Below are 25,566 nucleotides of genomic sequence, written 5' to 3'. Positions count from 1 at the left end.
TTCCCTGTGGCAACTGTGGGGACCGCAGCTCAGCCTCACCCTCACCATCCAGGCTCTGAGCTGCCTGCTTGTGAGCATGCCCAGCCCTGCAGGGAGCCTTTGCAATTAGGGAAGAGTCCTGTTGCTGAAACAGTATTACAGAACTTTTGAGGAAATCTCGAGTAATTAACCTAATCCTATATTTAGAAATACGAAAGGATCACCAAGGATCAAAACAACATAAAACTCAAAGAACTAGGATGAAAGGTAACAAGTCAAAGTTAATAGAAAAAACTGACATTGGAATTACAACAAATTCTCAGTTATCTATACCAATGGATGATTTGAGGTATAAGAACCCTCAAAACTATTTGCAGCTGGCACTGAAAATGTCTTCTGATTTCTATTACAGCAGATTTATCACACAAGGAAAATTCTACATAGAACTTTTATTCTCTAAGGATATAAGCACTGAGACCAAAATTCTGGCCCTACTCTAAGTCCCTTATTTTATGGAGCCTTGCGCAAATTACCACTTTTCTGTCTTAATTTTCCAGTATATTAAATGGGGACAATATTTGCCTCAAAGAGATGTTTTAACAATCAAAAAAGAAAAAGTACCTTAAAAAATTTGGGGGGGGGCTTCCCTGGTGGTGCAGTGGTTGGGAGTCTGCCTGCCGATGCATGGGACACAGGTTCGTGCCCCGGTCCGGGAAGATCCCACATGCCGTGGAGCGGCTAGGCCCGTGAGCCGTGGCCGCTGAACCCGCGTGTCCGGAGCCTGTGCTCCGCAAAGCAAAAAGCACCATACAAATGCAAGGTGGCACTGTTAACTGAAGACAGGCTGCGTACTGGGAGCACATGGAATCCAGCCTAGGCTGAAAGGTTTGCAATGGACAGTCCACAGGATACCTTTATAGAATCTATTTCCTAAGACAGGCCGATTTACAGTCAATAGTTCTTGGCTACTTTCTAGTAGTTAGAATGACGCCATGTTGTCCTCTTCAGGAGAAACTGAGGAAAAGGCCCCCTCTTTTGTCAACTGATTCAAAAGAACACATTCTGAATTCTGCAGAGTCTGGGGTAAGATTGAATAAATACTGCTAGGACTTCAACTGTTAAATCCAGGGAATCAAAGAAATACTGCCAGTAATTTAGTCATTTGAGGGCACTGCTCACCAAGAGATACCACATATGCAGCTCGAACAGTCAGTCGGACTTATATAAGTTGAAGACATGGAGAAATTTGAACGAGACAGGCTTTCTTGGCAATCAGGTTTAAGGACTTACTAAATACATATTTATTAAATAACAGCTACATTCCAAATATTAGACAAAGCAACTTGCTGTACTAACAAGTCCAGACCATCCTCAAAAGAAGCAAAAACTGGTAAAACACATTTACAGTCACTGGTACAACAGTACTATGAACAATCACTGTTAAACTAGAATAGTAAGGGATCAAGTACGTCAAAATGATATGCATATAAATCACACGACATAAGAAAAACAGAAATACTCCAGAGTGCTTTGCAAGTTGAGGTTTTAATAGGGTTCTTCATAAACATTATTAAATTCTCTATTAAAATTTGCTTTCCATTAAAAGTAAGAGATATTTCAATCAAATATCTGGCCCTTGCTTGGATTGATTCACATAAATCAGTCATGAAAATTAAACTTATGAGATAATTGGGAAAATTCAAACACTAGCTGGATATTTGATGATAAGATATAATAATGGCATTGGATTATTAAAAACAATAGTGGTAGCCCTTACCTTTCATAAATACAAACTAAAGTGTTTGTTGATAAAATGATGTGATGTCTAAGATTTATACTAAACGAATACGAGGAAGAGGGTTGGAGTATAGATGAAAGAAGTCTGGCCATGTGTGAGTTGATAACTCTTGAAGGTGGGTACTGGAATCACAGGAGTAACTACAGTATTTCCTCTATTTTTATATACAGTTGAAGTTTTCATAATAAAAAATGCTTTAAGTATACAAATCAAAGGTGACTCATTCTTACCTCTGCTAGAATCTTTTATTACAATGTCAGAGATTTCAAACAGTTTCAGAGGAAGGGGCATCTTCCGATTCGCAGCTATGGTCTTTAGGAGGCCAGGAAGAAGGGTAGTGCGTGCCACCTACAGGAGAAGACATGAAATTGCACTGACCAAATAGGAACCAGACATACTTGGTTATTAATCCATGGTCTCACAGGAAGACACTTTTGGAAAATGCAATGCCTAAATATCCAAGTCATTCTTTATTTTTAATACCAGTACTTCATATCCTGCTTCATTTCACAAAGTAATTGAAGTAAATTACAAGAAATACAAATATTTAAACAGTTTTAACGTGAATTAACCAAATTTTAAAAAACCAGGACCAGGGAAAAAATGTAAATGCAATTAAAATACCAGGACAATGAGAAAAACAGAACACAAATATGTAGGCACTAAAAACCCACACAGCTGCTATGGGCAGGCTGTGACTACAGTTTTCAGCTTAGTAGCCAAAACAAATAGGAAAATGTATAGTTATTTCATTCTTAATATTCATAAGAAATACAAATACACATTCCAATTCTTAAAAAAAAAAAGGGCAAAACTTCCCCTGCTTTTGTCTGTGAAATAAATTTCTCATTCTAAGCTGTATGAGATACGTTAGCTTCCAACACATCATGTTACCAGAAAGTTTTATGAGCGACGGTATTACATCTGCAGTCAGACTCCAACACCATTATCTTTTGCCCAGACTCTGCATGAGCTTTCTAGGATGATTTCTCTGCTTCTACTTTGCCACCTTATGATCTATTATTCTCCCCACAGAGTGACCCTTTAACACCTAAATCAGATCACAGAACTCTCCTGCTCAAAAACGTCCAATGGACTTCCATCAGATTTGGAATAAAACCATGCCCTGCATGGGGCTTTATGTGAATCTGGGCCTAGCCCCCTCTCCAACCCCGACGCCCGCTGCTCCCCCTGGTATACTGCACGTGCTCCAGCCACATGCTGCCATCAGGATCCCGTCCCAGGCCTCCACACGTGCTCTTTCCTCTGCCTCATACATTCTTCCTCTAGATTCGTATGTAGCTATCTTACTTCCCTCAGGTCTCTGCTCAAAGGTCTACATGGTCCTACATGGGCCTGCCCTGCCCACCCTGGCTAAAACAACAGCCCCTTAGATCCTGCACATGTAACATTAAGCCCTTAAAAGGACTTGCTAGATTGTGTTGAGGAAAAAAGAGAACACAGGGACCCCCCTGGTGGCACAGTGGATAAGACTCCATGCTCCCAATGCAGGGGGACCGGGTTCAATCCCTGGTCAGGGAACTAGATCCCACATGCATGCCACAACTAAGAGTTCGCATGCCACAACTAAGGAGCCCAGGAGCCACAACTAAGGAGCCCATATGCTACAACTAAGGAGCCCACCTGCCGCAACTAAGACCCAGAGCAACCAAATAAATAAATAAATATTAAGGAAAAAAAAAGAAGAGAACACCTTTCCTACTATATTCACTCTACCAGAAAGCTGCTATTAGCCTTCAACTCAGTGCTTTCTGAAATATGGGTCACTTTCCCAACCAGAGAGAAAGTGCCCAAACCATTCACAGAACAAAACTACAATGTTTAAGGAAAGCTTAACTTATTAGAATAAAAACAAGCCACTTTTGTAGATGATTTTTAGGTTTTTTTTTTTCTTCACTTTGTTTTATAGATAAGATTTATTTATTTAAAAACTCACAGCAACACAAAAAACTAAACCTGAATCAGATCAAGCTCCTAGATCTAACTCCAATTTACTGAAAATACAGGGGACCACAGGAATATAGTCAGCAAAATCCTAAATGTGAGAACTCTACAGGATAAGTGACCCAGTTACTTCCACAAAGTGAAAGGGGGAGGGGGAGAGAGGGAGATAGGGAAAGAGATGAATGGTTGGAGGAGCAACCTGTGAATTAAAAGAGACTTAAGAAGCACATCAATCAACTTTAATGTATGAACCTCATTTGAACCCCAAATCAAATAAACTATTTTAAAAAAGACACCTGAGAAAATCTGAACAATAATTGGATATTTGAGGATATTAAGGAATACTATTGCTAATTTAGGGGGATATGGTAATTTTCTGTAATTGTGTTTACAGTAATTATAGTAAAATTTTACATACTTCAGTAAATAACATTTCTCTTATTTCATCCATTCTCTAGTATAACTACTACCAGAAAATAGCCCAAAGTTAAGAATTATGCAAAAGAAAGAATAAGCTTAGACAATAAATTGAGATACAAGACCATGAACAACTTACACTTATTTTAACCATAAATAAATATAAACCTGTTAGCCACACTGGTAATGGTAGGACGTATCTGTTCATAAAGGAGGAGTAAAATAGAGAATCTGTCAAATCTAAAAGACAGACTCTCATTTCTTATGTATTTAATGCAGAAATACTGAGTCTTACATGTGCTGAGCCACAGCTATTTAGAGTGACATTTAATGTGTTACTGATTTGTTTTCCTTCCACTTATATAAAATAGATACGATGTAAACTCTAAAGAACATAACATCACCACATTGTAAGAAACCTATCAAGCTTGAGAAATAAAACTGGGAGAAAAAGAAACACTTGGAAAAAACTCAAATAAAAATCCATTAAGATTTACTGAAAAATTTCTCTATCCAAATGAATTTGAACATCTCTTATTAAAGAGAACACCTCAGACGTCTTAGAAAAGCTAGTGGGCATCAGAAATCCAAATATAAAAATTATCACAATCCTTCTAAACTAGCGTAAAGATTCTTCAAAGTTCTGACACTGAATATGGAGAAAGAATTTATGTATTTGATGCATATTATTAGCAATTAGTTCTTTAGTCTAGCTCTAATCTGCCACATTAGTATGTAGCTCTATACATTAAATCTAACTTTAAAAAATCTAAATCTTAACATTTTTAGAACTTTTAGAATTTTTAGAAGTAATCCAGACACTACTTTTACAAAAGTGAAAACCAAGATCTAAAGAAACTATCTCAAATCAGAGTTCATGTATTATTTTATAATTAACTTTCTGAAAAGCATTTCCTTCCAATTCTAAGATTCCCCTTGATTCTAGAAGACATGATCTTCTCTAAAGCCTGTCTAAAAAAACACTGAAATGCATATACAAGGAAAACAGAATGAGCTTACTAGTATGAAAGAGATAAGACGATTCAAAGTCATTAATAAGCAAAGATATTATAACTTTGAAATGCTCTCTTCTTATAGTTAAGGTCTGAATCTATCATGTAAATCACTGAACGTTTACTATCAAGGGAGTATCATTCTCATTTAAATATTCCTAACCTCCACATGAAACTGCCAATAAACTAGACAATGACAATGAAAGGCACAGTCAGCATAGTCCAGAACTGGCATAACGATTTATTTCAAAGTAAAAGACTTAATGGAGGTACTGGGAACAGGTGTAGTTTCACTTATTACAAATGGATAGAAAAGAGACGAAACCTGAAAATAGTATTAAAAAAAAAAATCAATTGTGAAATGGAAAGCTCAGACAAGAAAGGCTGGGCTAGGTATAGGTAGCACGAAGCAAGTAAGAACCATCTATAAGGTAATCAAGAAAAGATTATAAAATATTTAAAGAATTTTTGTCAGCAATGTATGTAAGAACCAAATATAAATCTATCCAAGAAGAAATTCTAAAGAAGCTCTATGATTTTGCCATTTGAGATAAAATAACTGCAGAGACTTTTCACAACTCATGTACTGTCTCTCAGTTTTTACCCAAATTCTTAACTACTTAAAACTCTTACCTGAAATTCAGCTGTTTTAGGATTACTTATGAGGACTGCCTTTGTTGCAGAGATATCCAAACCCAGTTTATCAGCAATATCTTCTTGGGAGCACTAAGAAATACATAAAAATAGATCAATATGGAAAAGCAATGACTAAATCCAATATAAAAAAGTATTTAATGCTGTAACAACTTTTGATGGCCTCATGGCAATGTAGATTATGTAAAGTAAGCTAAGAATAAGCTGAGAATAAACATATATCAATTAAATTCAGGTCCACAGCAGATGCAATTTAACATTAATAATTCTCTTACAATGAGTTCTAACCATGATGCAGAGCTAAAGTACATTTTTCACATGGAGCTGGTGGTATAACCTGTACTTGGGCCCCCCTAAGCTAGCCTCCCACTGACCTTACCAGTCGAGTCTGCTACAACCCCCTACTCATTCCCTGAACTGTATACTTTTCCTTACCTTTACCTGAAATGCCCTCCCTGCCCGACTTACTGCCACCCCACCCCCTGAAAGATTCTACTTAAAAGACATCTCTTCCACCACTTCCATAAAAATAACCCTAATGACTCCAGTCAGAAATTCTCTCTCCCTCCTTGGTGCTCATATGACTTTGTGTTTTGACTACTATTGTAACCTCTGCAAAATCTGTACTGACTTGTGATAGAATGGTGGGACTAAGAGCAGGATTCCCATGGCCTCAACTACGTCACTTAACTTCTAGGCAGATGTGCTTGATAAAGCTCTGGGTAATGAGCAAACTCCTAGGCACTCAGCCACCAAAAAGAGAAAGATGCCCGTCACCCTCAACACCAGGATGGTAGGCAGAGTTCTGAAAATAAAACTCAATGACTATGAGATAAAGCAAATACAATACCTGGCACAAACTAAGTGACCAAAAAATATTAATGATGATAACTAATGTCATTATTAAGAATAAACAATTATCACATATATTAATGTTAACGTTTGAAAGAGTTTAAAACTTAACATGAAAATTGATGTACCATCAGTTACTCTTTTCTATTTTCCAACATTAGGTTGGAAAATAGAAAACTGTCCTCAGGACTAGTGGTCTGTATTTCACTTAGAAAAAAAGAATGGGTTTGGATGCCAATGCCAGTTCTAATGACTTCTGCCTTGCTCTTTCAGGAAGGATTCTGAAGACACATCCAGGCACAGCAGAAAAGAGCTCCCTACACCGCCATAGCTGCAGCAGTGGAGAATGGCAGCAGGCATGCTGGGATAACCATTTTTTCCTCCATAACATGGAGGAGTTTTAATAACAAGATTTAGACATAATGTGACCAATTAGGAAATGCAATTTACATGATGCGAACTATTCTCAAACAGAACTAGTACTGCCTGTATCAAAGAAAAAGGGCCCACAGACACATGGCTACACAGCTAGGTATCTGAGTGACCTTGCACTTTATCATGATGATGGACCATAAGGGACAGAGGTAAGAAGCAATTTAAATCAGGTATCCTGAAGCAGCAGTAGCTAGTATACAGGATGGAATGTTTATAAGTGTTAATATTTATGTGTTTATTTTAAATAAACACATTTACTTGTTAGAAAAAATAGAATAAGTAAACGAAGCCCATAATTTTTACAAACATTCTTCTTAAATAAGGCTGAAGTAGGTTTTTAGTTTTAAAAGTGAGCTAATTTAAATGAAAATATTACAACTGGTATGCAGATATAGCAAAAATCATGATGATGATATGTGAATTACTTACACCTGGGAAGTCAAGGGCTGGGTTTTAGGAAGAGAAGGGCCGCTACTCTTGTGGAAAACTAGATATAAAGGCCCAGTGATGTTTAGGTTTGCTTAGAAACTATGTAACTTTATAAATACCTTTCATGTGGAAATTCCTACAGCAAAACTGTTACTACAAATCTGAAACTCTCTAGCACCTAATTCTGACCCCCGCCCTGTCCCGCCCCACTGTGATAAAGTGTTGAAGTGACCTTGGACAACTGAACAGACTGTTTCTGGCACTCGTGGTGGGACAGTTCAGTCACAGGCCTGGGGTACACACAGACCTGTGCTGGAATCCCTGGTCCACAGCCAACTGGCTGTGCGAAGTGGGACAAGTTACCTCAATTCACTGCTGTGTAAGACAGAAACACCTACCTCACAGGGCTGCACTGAGAGATGGAATCATGTACATAAAGCCCTTTGTGGAAGACAAACTCTCTCTGCAGAGTAGCTACTTGTCAGGAGGCAGAGAACGTGCTCCCCCTTAGATGCATGGGGCTACACAGTTACAAAATCAATTCCTTTGCCACTTAATTATAAAAACTAGAATACATTTCTAAAACAACAGAATACATTTCCTTGTGCTATTTTTTGTACATCAGTTCACGTGGAATCACTGCTGCTCCTGACTGCATATGCATATGTGGCCATATATGAATGACATGGTCCTCAACCCTAGCATTCAGTCTGACATAACAGAAAAGCACTCCTCAAGGAGTCAAAAGGCCAGATTCTGGTCATGGTTCTCCTGCTGTCTGTGTAAACTTTGCTGGGTACTTATCCTCTCTCGGCCTGCGGCTTCCTCACTGGTACAGTGCCTGGCATATAACAGATGTTCCATAAATGTTGTTGAATAAAAGATTTCTAAACCAGAAAAAGGAAGGTGTCAGGACTTCCCTGGTGATGCAGTGGTTAAGAATCCACCTGCCAATGCAGGAGACACGGGTTTGAGCCCTAGTCCAGGAAGATCCCACATGCTATGGAGCAACTAAGCCCGTGCACCACAACTACCGAGCCTGCGCTCTAGAGCCTGAGAGCCACACTACTGAGCCCATGTACCACAACTACTGAAGCCTGCACGCCTAGAGCCCGTGCTCCACAACAAGAGAAGCCCGCGCACCGCAACAAGAGAAGCCCGTGCACCGCAACAAGAGTAGCCCCCGTTAGCCACAACTAGAGAGCCCACTCGCAGAAAAGAAGACCCAATGCAGCCAAAAATAAATAAAATAAATTAATTTAAAAAAAAGATTAGGGCTTCCCTGGTGGCGCAGTGGTTGAGAGTCTGCCTGCCGATGCAGGGGACATGGGTTCGTTGCCCCGGTCCGGGAAGATCCCACATGCCGCGGAGCGGCTGGGCCCGTGAGCCATGGCTGCTGAGCCTGCACGTCCGGCTCAGAAAAAAAAAAAAAAAAGATTAAAGAAAAAAAAGCAAAAGGAAGGTGTTGAACTAGATCTGGAAGGTCCCTTCCGGTAAGAACATCCTATGAATTACAAAGGCTCAATAAAGTGATGTGAGAGAGGCTACATCTCCTCACCAGCCCTCTGTGTACTGGTCGTGATTCCCAGCACTGCCTTCTGTAAACACCTTAAAAGACTGAGACTTTTAGAGCTGGAATTGCGTTGGGAGGAGCTTTTCTGGTTGTTTTGGTTTTTGCCTTATATCGTTAAGGTGAAACGGACTTGAATAGTCAAGAAGTACACTGTGGGCACCATAGCACAGCTCAGCAAGAGAGAGAAAGAAACTACAAATTGCAGACACATTTCAATATCTTCAAATGCTCGATCTGCTGGGGGAGGGAGATTTCTGTCTGATTTTGTAATAAAACTCATTTCCTGACTTAGGCCTTTCATGTCAGCTTTTCAACTCAAAGCAAATGTCTGTGAACATGTTCAAAGACAAAGAAACAGGCTTAACGTGGAGCAGTCCACAAGCCCTTAACCAGGGCGGCATCTAGTGGGTACAGCCACAACCAAATTAAGACTAAAAATTCTAACTTAATAAATTTGGTTACGAACTTCATTGTGAACCCTCAACAATTACATGAAACTCTAAAATTTAGTCCTTCGTGCTTTTCTGTGACTAAAAAAAAGAAATCTTCATTTCTTTACCAGAAATTACACAATCTCAGGTAACAAAGTGCTCTTTATAACTTTTTATAAATTCATATAAGGAATCACAGAACAAGTAATTCGGAGATTCAAAGAAAGCAATGAGCAGGGCACCAAAAGCATGTACAACATACCAGAGCAAAGGTAAGTGCCTCAGTGAATCCAGCAGCTGCCATGTCATGTCTCAGGAGTTCTGTGAGTTTATTTAGGGGAAACTGGGGGGAAGAAATTATTTCACCTCAATAACATTTCCCACTTTTTTTAATTAAAAAAAAGAGAGATTTATAGAAAACTTGTCACTTAAAGGAAACCACCCTTCCATCCTAATATGCTGCTCGTCCCACCATTTCCCCACCACACCGACCCCTCCCCATCACCACTACCCCAACACTCCTACCCAGACGTACAAACCCCCCGCTTCTACCCCTCCCACACGCCACTTCTGCCTTCAGGCCCAGGATCCGAAAATGAATCTCCGACTTAGAGATGCAAGAAGGGCTCCAAACTTGAAACCTGTCTTTCTTCAAAGAACTAGTCATCACAGGTTTTCAACGTACTCTAATCAATCGGGCATCTGTTTTGCATCCTCTCCACAGCAAATGCCTCTCAGAGCAGAGCATGGCCAGTACTGCTTAATTCCTATGTTCTGTTTTTCTCGAAGCCTTCCTGGCATTCAATAATCAGTTTCTAACAATAAGGAGTGTTTATTTAAGGGTGCAATCTTACTTGATTAGCTATGGTGTATGTTTTCGGGAGAGTCATCTGAATGTTGTTATATCCGTAAGCAATAGCTGCATCTTCTATGATATCACAGGCGTGGATAATGTCAGCTCTCGTTGGAGGGATTTCAATTTCAATCTGATTCCCATCGCCTATGACTTCTGACTTTAAACACATCCTGGTCAGAAGCTTGGCAAGATTTTCTGGAGTTTCTCTGAAATAGGAACGTACAAACCATAAACTTCACTGGATTATTTAAAACATGTTTATATTTTGTTTTAAAATATGCTACTACCTGAAACCTGTCTTTCTGAATTCCAATGGACACCAGACATCCTAAATGATGTTCTGTTGTCACTTATTACTCTGAAGGGATATCAAAATTCTCTCCAAGCATTTTTTCAGGGAAAATTAAGCAGTCATATGTGTACTTCATTCTTGAATTCTCTTCAACAGTAAATAAATAAATGAAGTTTTCAGAGCATACCTGATCCCAACTTTTTTGTTAATTAGATCAGCTCTCACCATCTCCTTTCGATAAGCCAGTTCCTTAGAGAGAGAAAGAGTTTGAGAAGCTGAAATCAGTCGTGCCAGATACAGCATTAGCCTCTTTCTAATTCAATTCATTATTGTTGTGGTTTCATTACCCTCCCAAGAAGTTGTCATTAGAGCCAGATATCAAACTCAGTGCGCTTCAGGACATTATCTGCTACATTATATTCATACGTGAACATTCTACTTGCTAGACAACTGGAACTGCTTGGAAATATTATAAAATGCCAAACATTTTTCTCTTTTACTTGATCAATCACCATTCTCTTCAGCAAAACACTAGTGCATTGCATCATTTCTAAAATGCTTACAAATCCTGCTGAAGATTTTCAATTTCACCTCATGCAAGTAGGTGTTTATGACCAAGAAAGAATAATTCATGTGCCGCATTGTACTATCCATCATACTAAATCTAAGAGTGTTATGAAGTCATTCCTTTCCTATCATTTTTTTCAGGTGGGGAAAAGCAACTATGACCCAGTCCTAGCTATCAATCTGCTCCAGGACAGCCAGGCTGGGAGCATCTCATGAATTAGTACTCACTCTCCTTCAAACAGTACGTAACTCTACCATGTGAGATAGGAACAAACACACATAAAATCCAGGCTTTTCAGCAACGTTGGAAACATACCTATGAGTATTTCTTATCACAAAATTACTCTCAAAACTGTAACCACCACTAGCAAAAAGGCCATAAATTTAAAAACCTGTTTGGACTCAGGTAAGGACAACGGGCTTGCTATTCAAAATGCAATTCTCAGAGCAGAAGCATCATTATCGCCTGAGTGCAGCCACCACCATGTAAAGAAGCCCAAGCTAGCCTGCTGGATGAGAGGCACTTGACCTGTTCACCTCATTGCCAAGACACAGACACGTCAGTGAGGCCATCCCAGCTCATCCAGCTGCTAGCCTACCAACCAGCTGGAGCCTAGCAGAGATTAGCCCAGCCAGTCCTGAGCAGAACTACCCAGCTGACCCCCAGAATCATGATATAAACAAATGATCGTTGTTTGAAGTTAGTAAACCTTGGGGTGGTTTGTTACATAACAAAAGCTAACTGATAACAGCAACTACAATCAATTAAAAAAAAAACTGCTATTGGGACTTCCCTGGTGGTACAGTGGTTTGGAGGGCTGACTAACCTTAAAAGGGGTGAGACTATAAATTACCTAGGTACCTAGTTAATAAGGGAATAAACCACAGGCATTATGGCCATATAATGCTGTGGTATAATGTAGTGGGTTGCGAGTGAAATGTGGTATAATACAGTGTGTTGGGACTGCCTGGGCTTAAATCCTAGCTCCACCACTGAATAGTAATAGGCAAGCTATTTAACATCTCAAGGTCAAGGGCCTAATGATAGCACCCAGCCTCATAGGGTTAATGTGAGGATTAAATCCATGGAACACACACAGTATAGTGCCTGGCATGTAGGTGGGTGGATGCACAGATAGACAGAAAGACCAAAAGCACTCTATAGCTATTATTATTAATGTTATTGCTGTTGTCAAAGTCATCATCATCATCAAGTCACTTCTTCTATACTCACTGGAAAGGTATGTAATTTTCCATTAGGAAAAACTACCTCAGCTGCTTCAACCCTGAAAACAAAAATAAAGCCAGAAATAAAATTAAATATAAATAAAAATAAAACTTAAGGGGAAAAAAGGGCCATAAATTCTAAAAATGTGTGTGGTTAACAAAACTTTCACTCGGTCTACAACTGCAGCCTCAACACATTCAATCTATTCACATTCCAACACTGCTGTCTGGATTAATCCCCTCCCATACACAACATTACTATTCCATTTCCTGTGGCTCCCATGTCTCTTCAGGCAGCACCCACTTGGTAAGTTTATCTCCCAGTCCTACAAAGCATGCATCCTTGATGAACACCTTGCCAATACTGACACACACATTCCAGGCTTTACCAGGGTCACGCTGTTACACAATGAAAGCTGACTGACACAACCACTAAAATGCAAATCAATTAAAAAAAATAACCAACACTGCCCATACAATTTCAGTCATGCTTTCTACAGTTATACATTTATTTTGAATTATAATACTCTAGAATAAACTATGATGCTAGTACACAGTAAGGGCCATATAGGTTTGATAAGCAGTTTTTTAAATAAAAAATTAGCTTTGGAACAAATACAGTAGTCTTATTAGTATACACAGGATACATGCTTCGCTCTTATATACGATTCTCTATCTTTGTTTAGCTGTTCCTTCTGCTGTTTCTCCATGTTCAGTCTCAAATCCTTAAATACAGCTTAAATTTCATTGCCTCCATGAAGTCTACCCAGATTGCCCCAGCTAGCAGTAACCTGCCCTTACAAACGGCCAGAACATCACTGAAACTTTTTAAGGTACTTATCACTTTTTACTTTATACATTATTTGTTCATGTCTTAGCTCCCCAAAGGGATTATATATTCTAGTTACAGGAACCACATATTTCATCTTTATATTTAGCACAAGGCCTTAGTGCTCTGACTTCAGAACAACAGGCCATCATCGATAAAGATGCCGAACGAACTTACGTAAATTGATTCTCACAATATTCACTGAACGTGGTAACAATGATATCAAGAACTATTTTTGCCTGCAAAGGAAAAAAACAAATATTATGGTAATCCATAAATATACTTTCTTCCATCAGCTGGAAATGAATTAATATAATTTAGTCTCCAAACATCTAAAACTGTATCTGTATATATAAATTTTAAAGAAAGAAGTGGAGTAAAAACTCTTGAGCTTGAGAGGCCCTGACCTTATCTTCAGGTGTTCTGCATTTATGCGGTTCTCTGACAGTTACAATCCATGACTGAGACAAATCATCTATTTCCCCACCCCCTCCCTTGGGCTGAGCAAATTTCAAGAAAGACAGATGGCTAACTATGGCAGTAAACCTTATCAGTCTCATAAGTTTCTGCAGCCAGATGCCAGACTCCTGGCCCAAGCACTTACTAGCAGTCTGATTTTGCACATGTCACTTAATTAGTGTCTTTGTACCTTTCTTTGTTTGTTAAGTAGAGATAATAAAAGTTCCTACCTCATTTGGTTAATACAAGGATTAAGAGTATGAGAGTGTGTGTGTATAAAACACATAGAGCAATACCTGGTACACAGTGAAGGCCATATAGATTTGTTAACTTTTTTTTTTTAATTTAAAGAAAAAAAATACAGTAACCTTATTGGGATATATGCTTTGCTTTTACATATACTTCACTCATATAGAAGCTTCAGAAAAGATATCCAAGTCTGCTAATGTGCAAATTTTAAAAAAGTTTTTAACAGGAAAAGCTATATTACCCTGACAATATTTCTGAAGGCACATATGGTATATAAAAGTTATAAATGAAGTATCTTACAAGGATCTCCAATCCTGTAAGATGTATGTGAATGCCATTTATCTGCCCTACTTCTATACTTCAGCCTTCTGCCATTCAAGTTTACCTTTCTTAATTTGCTTAATTGCCACCTCACTCTATGGCTTACTTAACCTTTGTAAAGAAAAAATATGCCATAAAATAAAGCTTTCATAACAATCCAATCTAATATATAGTGACGAAAAGTGACTGAAAGATTAGTATTCTACATATTCTAGACATCTTTGTGTGTATAAACCCTTTATTAATTTGCTAAATAAAACTTGATAGCCAGTTGGTTTTAACTTTTTTTATCAAGTACACGAAGGTATGAAATTAGTTAGCATTCAAACTAAGCCAACTAAGATGAACACTTTATACAGATGGCATTACAATGTATACCCCGTTCTCTGTTTTACAGTAATGTATTTGGCTAATTCTCTCACAAGATGACAAGTTCCTTGAAGTCAAGAACATGTAACTCATTATTAAACTCATGGCATTGGAAAGAGAGTAGGTGCTCACTAAACATTTGTCAACTGAATGAAAGCACCTTAACCAAAGTACAGAATAGCTACATCTTTCCAATTTTCTAAATGGCTAAAGTATGTCCTCACCTACAAAATAAACATATTTTAAAGTTTAGCCACATGGTCTTGGCCCAGAAGTAAAAATCTACCCTGACAGTACAAAAATAGAAAAAAAGTTTTATTTACCTTAGTAAAGTCAGTCCCTGTGCATTCAATAAATATATTTCTAGTATTTACTGTTATTTTGGAATGATGTCCTGCAACAAACACAAAACAATAATGACAAAACAATTAGTTTCAGAAATAAAAGTGCATGAAAAAGCTCTACAAAACAGAAACTACATTTTAGTTTAGAACATAATATAAGTTGACACCTCAGAGGTAAGGAGATATACAACTTTCATTCTAAGCTCCCATTATAAGCTGGAGAATAAAGATAAAATAAAAACAAGGCTTTACTCAGTGCATTCCATATGTAAGGTGCTTAACAGAAGTTGTCTCATCTCATTTTCACCACGATCTATGACAGGGCTGCAGGCAGGACAACTAAGATTCAGAGATTAAGCTCACTGAACATGATCACAGCTATTAAGCCGCAAGGCTAAGATTTGGGTTTGGATCTGGCTCACCCCGAAGCCCACTATAAGTACTAGAGTCCAAGATCTTGAGGAAGAAAAGATTCTCCTTCCCATCATGAATCAACTGAACCCCCTTCTCACCTCCAGAAGGGCAAACATCTATGGCTCTGACATCACTAAATTTTGTAAATATGTTCAATTTGCTTCTTCAACAAAAGCTTCAGAAAGGAGTTAAGAGGGTGAAATTCAGTTTTAAAATTTTAATTTAACTATAAAACAGCAGGCCAGACAGAATTTGACTTTAAGTTTAACTAAATGAATTACCTGCTAAAACCACAATATCAACACTCTTTGGAGGAATATAACAGAACCCAGAGACTAGCACCAGAAAATATTTATAAACTTATAAATATGTATACATTTATAAATTACATAAAAATCACCAGTAAAATATTGAAAAATGAATGAAAAGAACTATTACAATAAAATCCACAAAAGACCTGAGATTCTCAGATTGAGTCATCTGACTGATTCAGTCAAGTCTACTGAGAATTCCACAGAAATGATAAAGAATAAGAGGGAAACAGCAAAAAACCTATGGTGCTTAAGAAATAACTCACCATTGATGACTGGAGGCATTGAAAGGACGACACCATTGCTATCATAGATAACCGGATACAGAGGTTTATTTTCAATTATATGTAAATAATGTTTAAGGTGGTTGTCAGTCTGAAAAAAAATTAAGTCAAACAAAATTAGCTTTTTATTTCTGTCACTGTAATTAGTTTACATACCTACCTAGCATAAAAAGGGGGGAAAATCAGAAAAACAATAAAACAGCCCCCGAAGTTTTAAATGTATAATATTTTCTAATGTAAATTAATATCTCAGAATCCTTATACAGCCTCATTTCCTACTGGGGAAAGATAAGACCGCAATCGTTTTTCAAGACTGAAAACAGACTTGCAGAGTAAGCCTGAATCACCTTAAGCAAAACACAAACCATACAAAACTATTTAGATAAATAGGAAGAAATCACTTGCAAATCAGGTCAATGATAATAGCTGCTTTTTCCAAATGATACCCACCTCTTTTACTATTTGTTAAATGCAATTTAAAGTGACTACTGAGTTCATTTTCACTGCTGGATTCTAAAGTGCTAATCACAGGAGGCAGATGCTTTTTAATAGTGCATGCTACAAAAAAACTACCTAAATCTCATTGTTCCTTATACTTGAATGAGTTTTAGTTATACCTAAATGTGAATATTACAATGTGGTATGACCTACTTCAGTGGTTCTCAATCCTGGCTGTACGTCAAAAACATCTGAGAGGATAAAAAAGTAATAACAGGGCTTCCCTGGTGGCACGGTGGTTGAGTCCACCTGTCAATGCAGGGGACATGGGCTCGATCCCTGGCCCGGGAAGATCCCACATGCCGTGGAGCAACTAAGCCTGTGTGCCACAACTACTGAGCCTGTGCTCTAGAGCCCACGAGCCACAACTACTGAGCCTACGTGCCACAACTACTGAAGCCCACATGCCTAGAGCCCATGGTCCACAACAAGAGAAGCCACGACAATGAGAAGCCCAAGCACTGCAAAAAAGAGTAGCCCCCGCTCATCGCAACTAGAAAAGCCTGCACACAGCAACGAAGATCCAACACAGCCATACATACATACATACATACCTAAGTAAAAGTAATAATAAATAAAACTATGTCCAGACCTCACTCTAGATCAAAGGAATCAGTATCTCTGGGTTGGAGCCCAGACACTGCTATTTTTTCAAGCACTTTTTATTGTCCTAATTAAGACTTGATTTGGAAGGAATTTCATGCTTTATCCAGAGCTATTACATTAACATAAAAGAACATTTACCTTGTATATGTTCATCAGTTCACAGGCTGTATACTCCTTGGTCTTATTTAGAGGCTTGAATTTGATATCGGAAGGTTTCTTCGCAGTATAAGTAAATGGGCCTGACAAAGTGTCCAAGTCATGGGTACCAATAGCAACCAAGGCTCTTTTCCTAAATGTGGAGAGACAGAGAGAAAGAGAAACAGAAAACGATTTGAATATCTCAAAGCAGAAATTCTAAAGATAACAGAGTGCAGGGGTTTTATTTTTAGACACTTCCTTAAAATAGCCTGTTACTACTATATAGCACCTTCACAATCATTAAAAATTATGAGAAATATAAATATAAAGCTACTTAAAACACATTATTTCAGCAGCTGAAGTAAATCCCGTCCACTACGTTTTCCCTAGTACTATGTTATTAGGACGTTTTCAAAGTCAACATACCCTTTTACCTTCTTTTAATCTATTTCCTCTAGTGTCCTCAAGTAAACATAAATCTTATTAAATTAGAATAAACTAGCAAAAAGCTCCTGTGTTTTTTAGCTTTTCCATATTTTCCTAAATTTCCTGTCACATAGCTATATTGCTTTATTAATGGAAATTATTTAGCTTTAAAAATTGTGAATTATATTTAAAATTTAATATGTAAGGAAATTTCAAGAGCTATTAATTTCATTTGTTCTACAGTTTATCTGTAAAGGATTTAAGGTAATTTTAGGAACTTAAAGCAAGATACAAAGTAGGAGAGAAAGAAACAGAAGTAGGGATATAAAATGAAGCCAGAAACAATGTTGATTAGTACTAAATTAGAATTTCAAAGCTTACAGTCTTATCACAGAGGGTCACAAATTTGGCTCTAAGCTTTCCAAAAGACAATTCAAAAGAAACCTGGTCAGAATTTATGATGTTCTAAAGAATTCTTAAAGTCTTAAAGACTATGTGTACATATATTAGAATATGTATGCATAACCACAATTAAATATCAAATGGAGGGCTTCCCTGGTGGCGCAGTGGTTGAGAGTCCACCTGCCGATGCAGGGGACACGGGTTCGTGCCCCGGTTCGGGAAGATCCCACATGCCGCGGAGCGGCTGGGCCCGTAAGCCATGGCTGCTGAGCCTGCGCGTCCAGAGCCTGTGCTCCGCAACGGGAGAGGCCACAACAGCGAGAGGCCCGCATACCGCCAAAAAAAAAAAAAAAATCAAATGGATAAAATCATTAGTAATCAAGGAATGTGTTAAAGTCCATATTACATGAACCATGACATAGTTTTTAAAATCTGTAAGAAACAAATTTTGGTCAACCTCAAATTAACACAACATTGTAAACCAACTATACTGAATAAAATTAATTAAAAAAAAATTTTTTTTCGTCAAACTCCAAGACAGGTGACTAGAACTTTATAATAAATATGGGTAAACTGAAGAGTTGTTGACAAGCCTAAAGGAAGTGTTACTTTACTCAATGAGTTACATGTTTATATACTAGCATAGGTAGATATATATAGATGGTTAAGTTTAGATAAATTAATAATTAACAAATTCATAGGTAAGAAAGTCCATGTTTTCTTGGACATTAATATTGGTTTCTTAATCCTGAAACAGCACCTCAAAATGTCACTAAATTTCAACTTCAAACCAATCACAAAAAAACAAATTCCAGATTAATCAAAGAGCTATGCATTTTGAAAAACAAAAGGCAAACACACACACACACACACACACACACGGAACCATAAAAATTATTCAAAGAAAATATAGGAGAACAATGCTTAAAACTGTGGAGTAGAATATCCCTTCTTAAGACACAAAACATAAAAGTCATATAGGAAGACTGACAAACTTGACTATATCCAAACTGTAAACTTTATACAACCAAAAGCCCCAAAAGTCAAAAGACACACTGAGAGAAAAGGTCTACAACGTAGGTACAGAAAAAGGATTAATATCCCAAATGTAAAAAGATATGAAAACAAAAAGCAGTCAAAAATCAAGATTTTACCTATTCTACTGGCAGAAATTTTATTAAAGTCTTGCTGTGAAAAAGTAGCAGCTCAAAGAACTGGGCAGAAAATTCTGCTGCTGCCAACTGCAGAGGTCTCATCTAGCCAAATGTTTCGAGTGTGAGTCAGGCTAAGTATGCAAGACTCTTTGCCTGCAACAGAAACCACTTCTCAGAGAAAAAGAGCAAAATAAGAGCCTCTTACATAACAAAATATTCTGCATGCAATCAAAAAGCAGTGCATATGAAAACAGAGAAACATGACATACTCCACACGAACCAACCCATAAAAACCAATGCTAAGATGACCCAGATTTTCAAGTCACCACACAGATTTTTAAAACGTTACTACTACTACTACAAAAAAAAAAGCCACTACAAAAAGCATTCAAGAATTATGTGGAAAATATACACATAATGAACATACGGGGAAATAACAGACAAAAAAAAGAGAAACTTTTTAAAAAGGAACCAAACAGATTCTATAGAGATGAACACTAAAGTAACTGAAGTAAAAAGTTCACTGGACCCTTCCAGCCAAGATAGAGTAACGAAGACTAGGTTTACTCTCTTGCCTGATACAATCACAAAAAAGGCAAAACATGTAAGACAACAGTTTTCATGGCTGGCACTGGAGGTCAGGCTATGAAGGGCAGATGACAAACAGGAAACAGATAAGGTGAGCCCTACGACAGCCCAGCTGACTGCCTGGAAGGGTTTCAAGCCACAGGGCAGGAAACGGGGTCTGGCTAGAGCCCAGTGGACTCCCTAAGTTGAGGAGACACAGCTGAGGGTCTAGGGAGATCACAACGGCCAGAGTTCACTGCACAGAGTACTGGGGAGGACAGAGCTACTCAGACAGAGAACTCTGATATCTGCAGAGGGGCCCCCTCAAGAATTCAGCTGAGTATTAATCAGTGTGTGCATGTGAGGAAACCAGCCAAGGCCAGGGAAAGAACCATCCAAGGCAACAGTGCTCACACAGACTGAAAACCTCACTCTTCATATGGCAATGGATATATAGGAACAAAGTCTTGCCTCAGTAGTAAGGACTAACTAGCCCTAGAGAGAACACTGCATGATCAATGAAAACAGAAAAATGAGGGAAAAAGCAGAGAAAAGTCAATGAAAGCAAAAGCTGGTTCTCTAAAAACTGATACACAATGATACTCACTGAAGTAATTGATGTATACACTGATCTCTAGCTACACTGATCAAGGGGAAAAAAGAGAGAAGACAGGAATGAAAGAGGTGATACTGATACAGATACTACAGATATTAAAGGATAATAAGGGAAGATCATAAACAACTTTTATGCCAGTAAATTTTATAATTTAAATGAAATAAATATATCTCTTGAAAAACGCAAATTAGGATTTACTGACTCTGGCATACCAGAGTATTAGGATGTGATTTATTCTCCCTTTAGAAAAAGCTCATTATTTCCAGAGATACTGTATAAAACAGAGCTTAAAGTCGAATTAAGGAAATGCTTTCCAATATAGATAAAAATTAGATTCTTCAAATGACCAGAACAGATAACTGGGCTCAAGCACGTCCTAGCTATATCAGTGCTTGTCAGAAATCCTCTATCTTGTTCTATATTTTGAAACTATATTTAAATTCTTATTGTTTTGCTCAAGAATAACATATCTGTAAGATGACAAATAGATTATTTTTATAAAAGAACTTGGAATAAATGTTACTCAGAATCTGAGAAAAAGTTTCTTCTACGATGTATGCAAAAATGTTTCAAGAAAAAGAAACCTCGTGAGCTTAACCACAGGTATTTTATTTTTTTAAATATTTTTCACACCAGAAGAAAACGCCCAAGGTCCCCCCAACCCTGTCTCTAGACCACCCTTACACAAAAGCCTCTTCTAGTTTCCAGTTTACCAAATTGCAACTACTGCAATTATTAAAATATAAAAATTATTTTTTTCCATTTTTACTCAAGACATATATAACTGTTAATCATATCTTTGACTAGCATGAGATAACTTACGTTTATATATTTTAGTACCAACACAAAAAAAACTTGGTATGTTAGCTAAAGGCTGACATTTCTTATCATCAGTAAATATATATTTTCTATTAGGATTTTGAAATATTGAAATTAGCTCAAGGACTCCCATTGTTACCTTCCTCGACCTCTAGGAGTTCAGCAATTATATAGGTTTGAAGATCGCCACACTAAAGGGAGCTGTATGGGAAATGATGTGTAGCAATGCCAACGACAGAATAAGAAAATTCAGTTATGTAAAAGTCTCAAGTTTCACCTGTCAATTTATAATTATATTCACTCAAAAAATGAGATCACAGCTTCCCTAGTGGTGCAGTGGTTGAGAGTCCGCCTGCCGATGCAGGGGACACGGGTTCGTGCCCTGATCTGGGAAGATCCCACATGCCGCGGAGCGGCTGGGCCCGTGAGCCATGGCCGCTGAGCCTGCGCGTCCGGAGCCTGTGCTCCGCAACGGGAGAGGCCACAGCAGTGAGAGGCCCGCGTGTAGCAAAAAAAAAAAAAAAAATGAGATCAAGCCGATAACTTTTGTCTATTTTTAAAATAAGTCATACTTCAAATTACCATGGTTTAATATTTAGTAGTATAATCCACTGTTAATGATTTGAACCAAAAAACAAAAACCAAGAAAATGTCTAGGACTAGATATTTCTTCTCTATATAGTACTCAAAATCTCTCTCTTATTTCTCCATGGATACACTATCTATAAGCAGTAACAAAGAGCTGTTTGGTGAAATTTAAACTTATTTAAATTTAAATTTAGTTAACTTTGAACTCTTGTTACTCCCACACATGATTAATTTAGAAATGCTGTGAAAAAAGTCTACAGTGGAGGAAGAAAGAAAAGAGCGGGGGAAAGAGGAAGAGAAAAGGGAAGGGGAGGAAAGGAGGAGGGAGAGGAAGGAGGAAGGAGAGCAGGAGGCAAGGAAGAAAGAAGATGCGACCACAAACCTGCAAATGTTCTGATGTAACTTCTCCTGAAGTTCAATGAAGCTTTCATATCGATCTTTAGTAAACTTTATGTTTCGGAGAACTGCTACAACAGCATACGGGCGTATTTTAGCTGTCTGAAATTCGTTATATCATTAGAGATGGTAAATATTAAGGCTTTTCTTTGTAATATCATCTTGTAATAGAAAGTTAGCTGTCACAAATTTTCATTCAAACAAGTATACATTCATTCATTCAGTCAACAGTAAGATATAGTGGTGATAAGAGACAAAGTCACTGTCCTCATACAATTTACATTTCAGCAAGACCTCTGAAAATTTACTGAATTACTGAGAAAAAAATTAACCCTTAAGTAGTTTGCTCGTAGTTAATATTTCTATTAGTCTTTCCCCAAAAGATTTTTTCTAAATTTTATTAATATCCACAATTTAAACAATTATATCTCAAATGTATTTTAAGCAAACATTTGGATGTTATTTTCCAAAATTATTCATGGAAAACAAATGCTGTGTTCCCTTTCACTTCTTGGTAAAAAACTAAATGACAATTTTTAAGAGCTAGAGGCTAAATATATATCCATTTTAGCAAGTGATCAAAGAAAACTACATTTGGCAGAAGGGTCACCTTTGTCCCACCTTATAGAGATATACACAAAAGAGATGTTTTTAAAAGAAAAATAAGAATGGATCCTTATTACCTCTTCTGTGATGATCAATTTCTGGATTTCTCCATTAGGTATTACCCGTTTATACATTGGGGCCTTTATCCTAAAATATTAAAACAAACTTGCTCATTATTAAGCAAAACATTCGATAAACTAATTTATTCTGTGAACAGATGAACAGAACTAGGACAATGGGTTAAAGTTACAGCAAATCAAATTTGGGCTGAGTATTAAAAAAAAAAAACCTAATAAACTTTCTAACATTTCCAGATGTCTAAAAATGGGCTAGGGGTTTCCCTGGTGGCGCAGTGGTTAAGAATCTGCCTGCCAGTGTAGGGCACACGGGTTCGAGCCCCGGTCTGGGAGGATCCCAAGTGCTGCGGAGCACCTAAGCCCGTGTGCCACAACTACTGAGCCTGCGCTCTAGAGCCCGTGAGCCACAACTACTGAGCCCGCGTGCCTAGAGCCCGTGCTCCGCAACAAGAGAAACCACCGCGATGAGAAGCCCACGCACCACAACGAAGAGCAGCCCCCGCTCACGGCAAGTAGAGAAAGCCCACGCGCAGCACGGGTGATAAATAACATAAATCTGTTAAAAAAAAATAAAACAAAAATGGGCTAGGATGCCTCGTGGTAATGCGTGTCCTATCACTGGAGTCTTGGCAGAGGCTAGAAAACCTTTAACTAAGCAACTGTATAGGGGGCATTTAAACATCAGCTGAGGGGCTGGATTAAATCACCTTGAAGTTTCATTCCAACCGTGAGAATTTGAGCTTCTAAGAAAAACAGGGCTTATAACAAATACAGATGGCCTGGTCCCATCTGGACCTAATGAATCAGGATATTCAAGGGAAAGGCCTGATAAACAGTACATTCTGAAGGCAGAGTCCAGGTGACTGTTATCATCAGACGAGGGTGGGAACAACTGTTTTAAGTCAGTGCCTTTCAAACCTCAACGTGCCTACAATCAACTGGGGAATTTGTTAAACCACATATTCTGATTCAATAGGTCTTGGGTAGAGGCTGAAATTCTGCAGTTCTAACAAGCTCCCAGGTGTTACAGATGATGCTGGCCCATGGACCACACTTTGAGTAGCAAAGGTTTTAAGTCACTTTCCTAATTCAGTCTCATCATAAAAATCATACGAGGTGCCTATTAAAAACAGAAATGCGTATGGGACAGGTTTGGGAAACACACTGTAAGGGCTTATCCCTGACCCTAAAATATAAACATCTGACTGTCACGCAGAGAAGCACCTGGGTCAACCCCCAAATTTTAACCACATTAACGAAATGCCTAATTATCACCCTTTCACCAGCGCCCATCACTCATCCGAAGGCCTCACAGTTGCAGAGTCTAGCCCATCAGCCTGAGGCGCTTACTCTTTTGCGACTGACTAGATAATGAATAAGTAATCAAAACCAAAAATAATTATTTTTGATAGCTTTACTGTTTCACCTCTTTTTCACTTCATATGTTCATCATTTTCATGTATTACATGAAGAGCTGGAAGAGGACTTAAAAATATTCTTCATTATAAATTAGGAGACTGAAACTAGAAAAGTCAATTAACTTGTCCACAGCCATCATAAGATCTTCAGTTTTCCAGTTAGGAGGCCCCATTCCCAGCCTCCTCAGAATTCTTAAGAAAACAGCATATAGTTGTGCCCCCTCTACTTTTCTCCCAGCCTTTAACAAACCCAACAAACTATCTACTCCAGTTGGATTACTAAAGAACTCACGTGAACCCATTAAAAAGTTTTTCAAGATGCCATAAAATCATTAACCACTCCAGCTTTAAAATACGCTCCCAAAATGAAAGGCTATGACTCAATATTCAGGCAAATTTTCAAATGGCTACAATCTAAAGGCTCCAATCATCCCCTCTATGCAGACCTAAAGCTGTGTACCTGTCCAACGAGTTTTTTTCTAGAAACTTAAACAGGGTTGCTGATAATGAGAGGCAAAGAAAAAAGAAACCCAACTTAGCCAGGTATTTAATGAACATATTCCCTTACCTTTCTTTGAAGACCCGAAGTCCTCGAACCAATCCTTCCAGACACAGGAGATCATATCTATTGGCAGGGACATCAATTTTGTAGAGAACAACATCAGAGGCCCCCTGTGCCTTTTCATTACCTTGTTCCTTACTTATAATTTCCTTCTCAGATGTCTAAAACAAACCCAAAAGTTAAAATAAAACTAAATAAATCCAAATTCTTTTGAAAAAGTAGCCCTATAAAGTAGTAACTGCATTATTCATGTTCTTTCCAGAGCAGCAGAAATCTATCTAAAGCAAGGAGTGGGCCAAATCATGCCTGCCGCCTATTTTTGTAAATAAAGTGTTACTGAAACATAGCCAAGCCTATTCATTTACATTTTACCTACTGTTATTTACAAACTGCAACAGCTGAATTGTGACAGAGACTATAGAGCCTTCAAAAGCTTGCTATCTGGCAGGAAAAGTTTGCCCATCCTTGATCTAAAAAGAAAATGAAAACACCAAAAAGAACACAGGGCAATAACAACAAAAGTGTCAATGAGACAAAGTAAAGAGAATTCACCAAATAAAAGCTATGTTGGGAATTGCCTGGAGGTCCAGTGGTTAGAACTCTGTGTTTTCACTGCCGAGGGCCT

The 25,566-nt window shown here is 38.0% G+C and overlaps 1 protein-coding gene across 4 annotated transcripts in view; it reads right to left on the bottom strand.

The window, feature by feature from the left end:
* FARSB (phenylalanyl-tRNA synthetase subunit beta) overlaps positions 1-25,566 on the bottom strand; it is a 68,544-nt gene that overhangs the window by 33,605 nt on the left and 9,373 nt on the right. For 3 of the 4 annotated variants that reach the window (XM_032637195.1, XM_032637198.1, XM_032637197.1), the window contains 13 exons: positions 24,948-25,102; positions 22,962-23,031; positions 22,265-22,380; positions 17,311-17,461; positions 16,051-16,159; positions 15,039-15,109; positions 13,495-13,556; positions 12,496-12,547; positions 10,882-10,943; positions 10,401-10,608; positions 9,809-9,889; positions 5,806-5,898; positions 2,008-2,125 (listed from right to left, as the gene is read on the bottom strand). In XM_032637195.1, coding sequence (XP_032493086.1) covers positions 2,008-2,125; positions 5,806-5,898; positions 9,809-9,889; positions 10,401-10,608; positions 10,882-10,943; positions 12,496-12,547; positions 13,495-13,556; positions 15,039-15,109; positions 16,051-16,159; positions 17,311-17,461; positions 22,265-22,380; positions 22,962-23,031; positions 24,948-25,102 — 1,348 coding nt within the window. The remainder of the gene's footprint in view (positions 1-2,007; positions 2,126-5,805; positions 5,899-9,808; positions 9,890-10,400; positions 10,609-10,881; positions 10,944-12,495; positions 12,548-13,494; positions 13,557-15,038; positions 15,110-16,050; positions 16,160-17,310; positions 17,462-22,264; positions 22,381-22,961; positions 23,032-24,947; positions 25,103-25,566) is intronic. The other variant, XM_032637196.1, reaches the window with a different exon arrangement.

Source organism: Phocoena sinus, chromosome 7 (assembly GCF_008692025.1).
Source record: "Phocoena sinus isolate mPhoSin1 chromosome 7, mPhoSin1.pri, whole genome shotgun sequence".
NCBI lineage: Eukaryota > Metazoa > Chordata > Mammalia > Artiodactyla > Phocoenidae > Phocoena > Phocoena sinus.
This window is presented reverse-complemented; position numbering and strand designations above follow the sequence as displayed.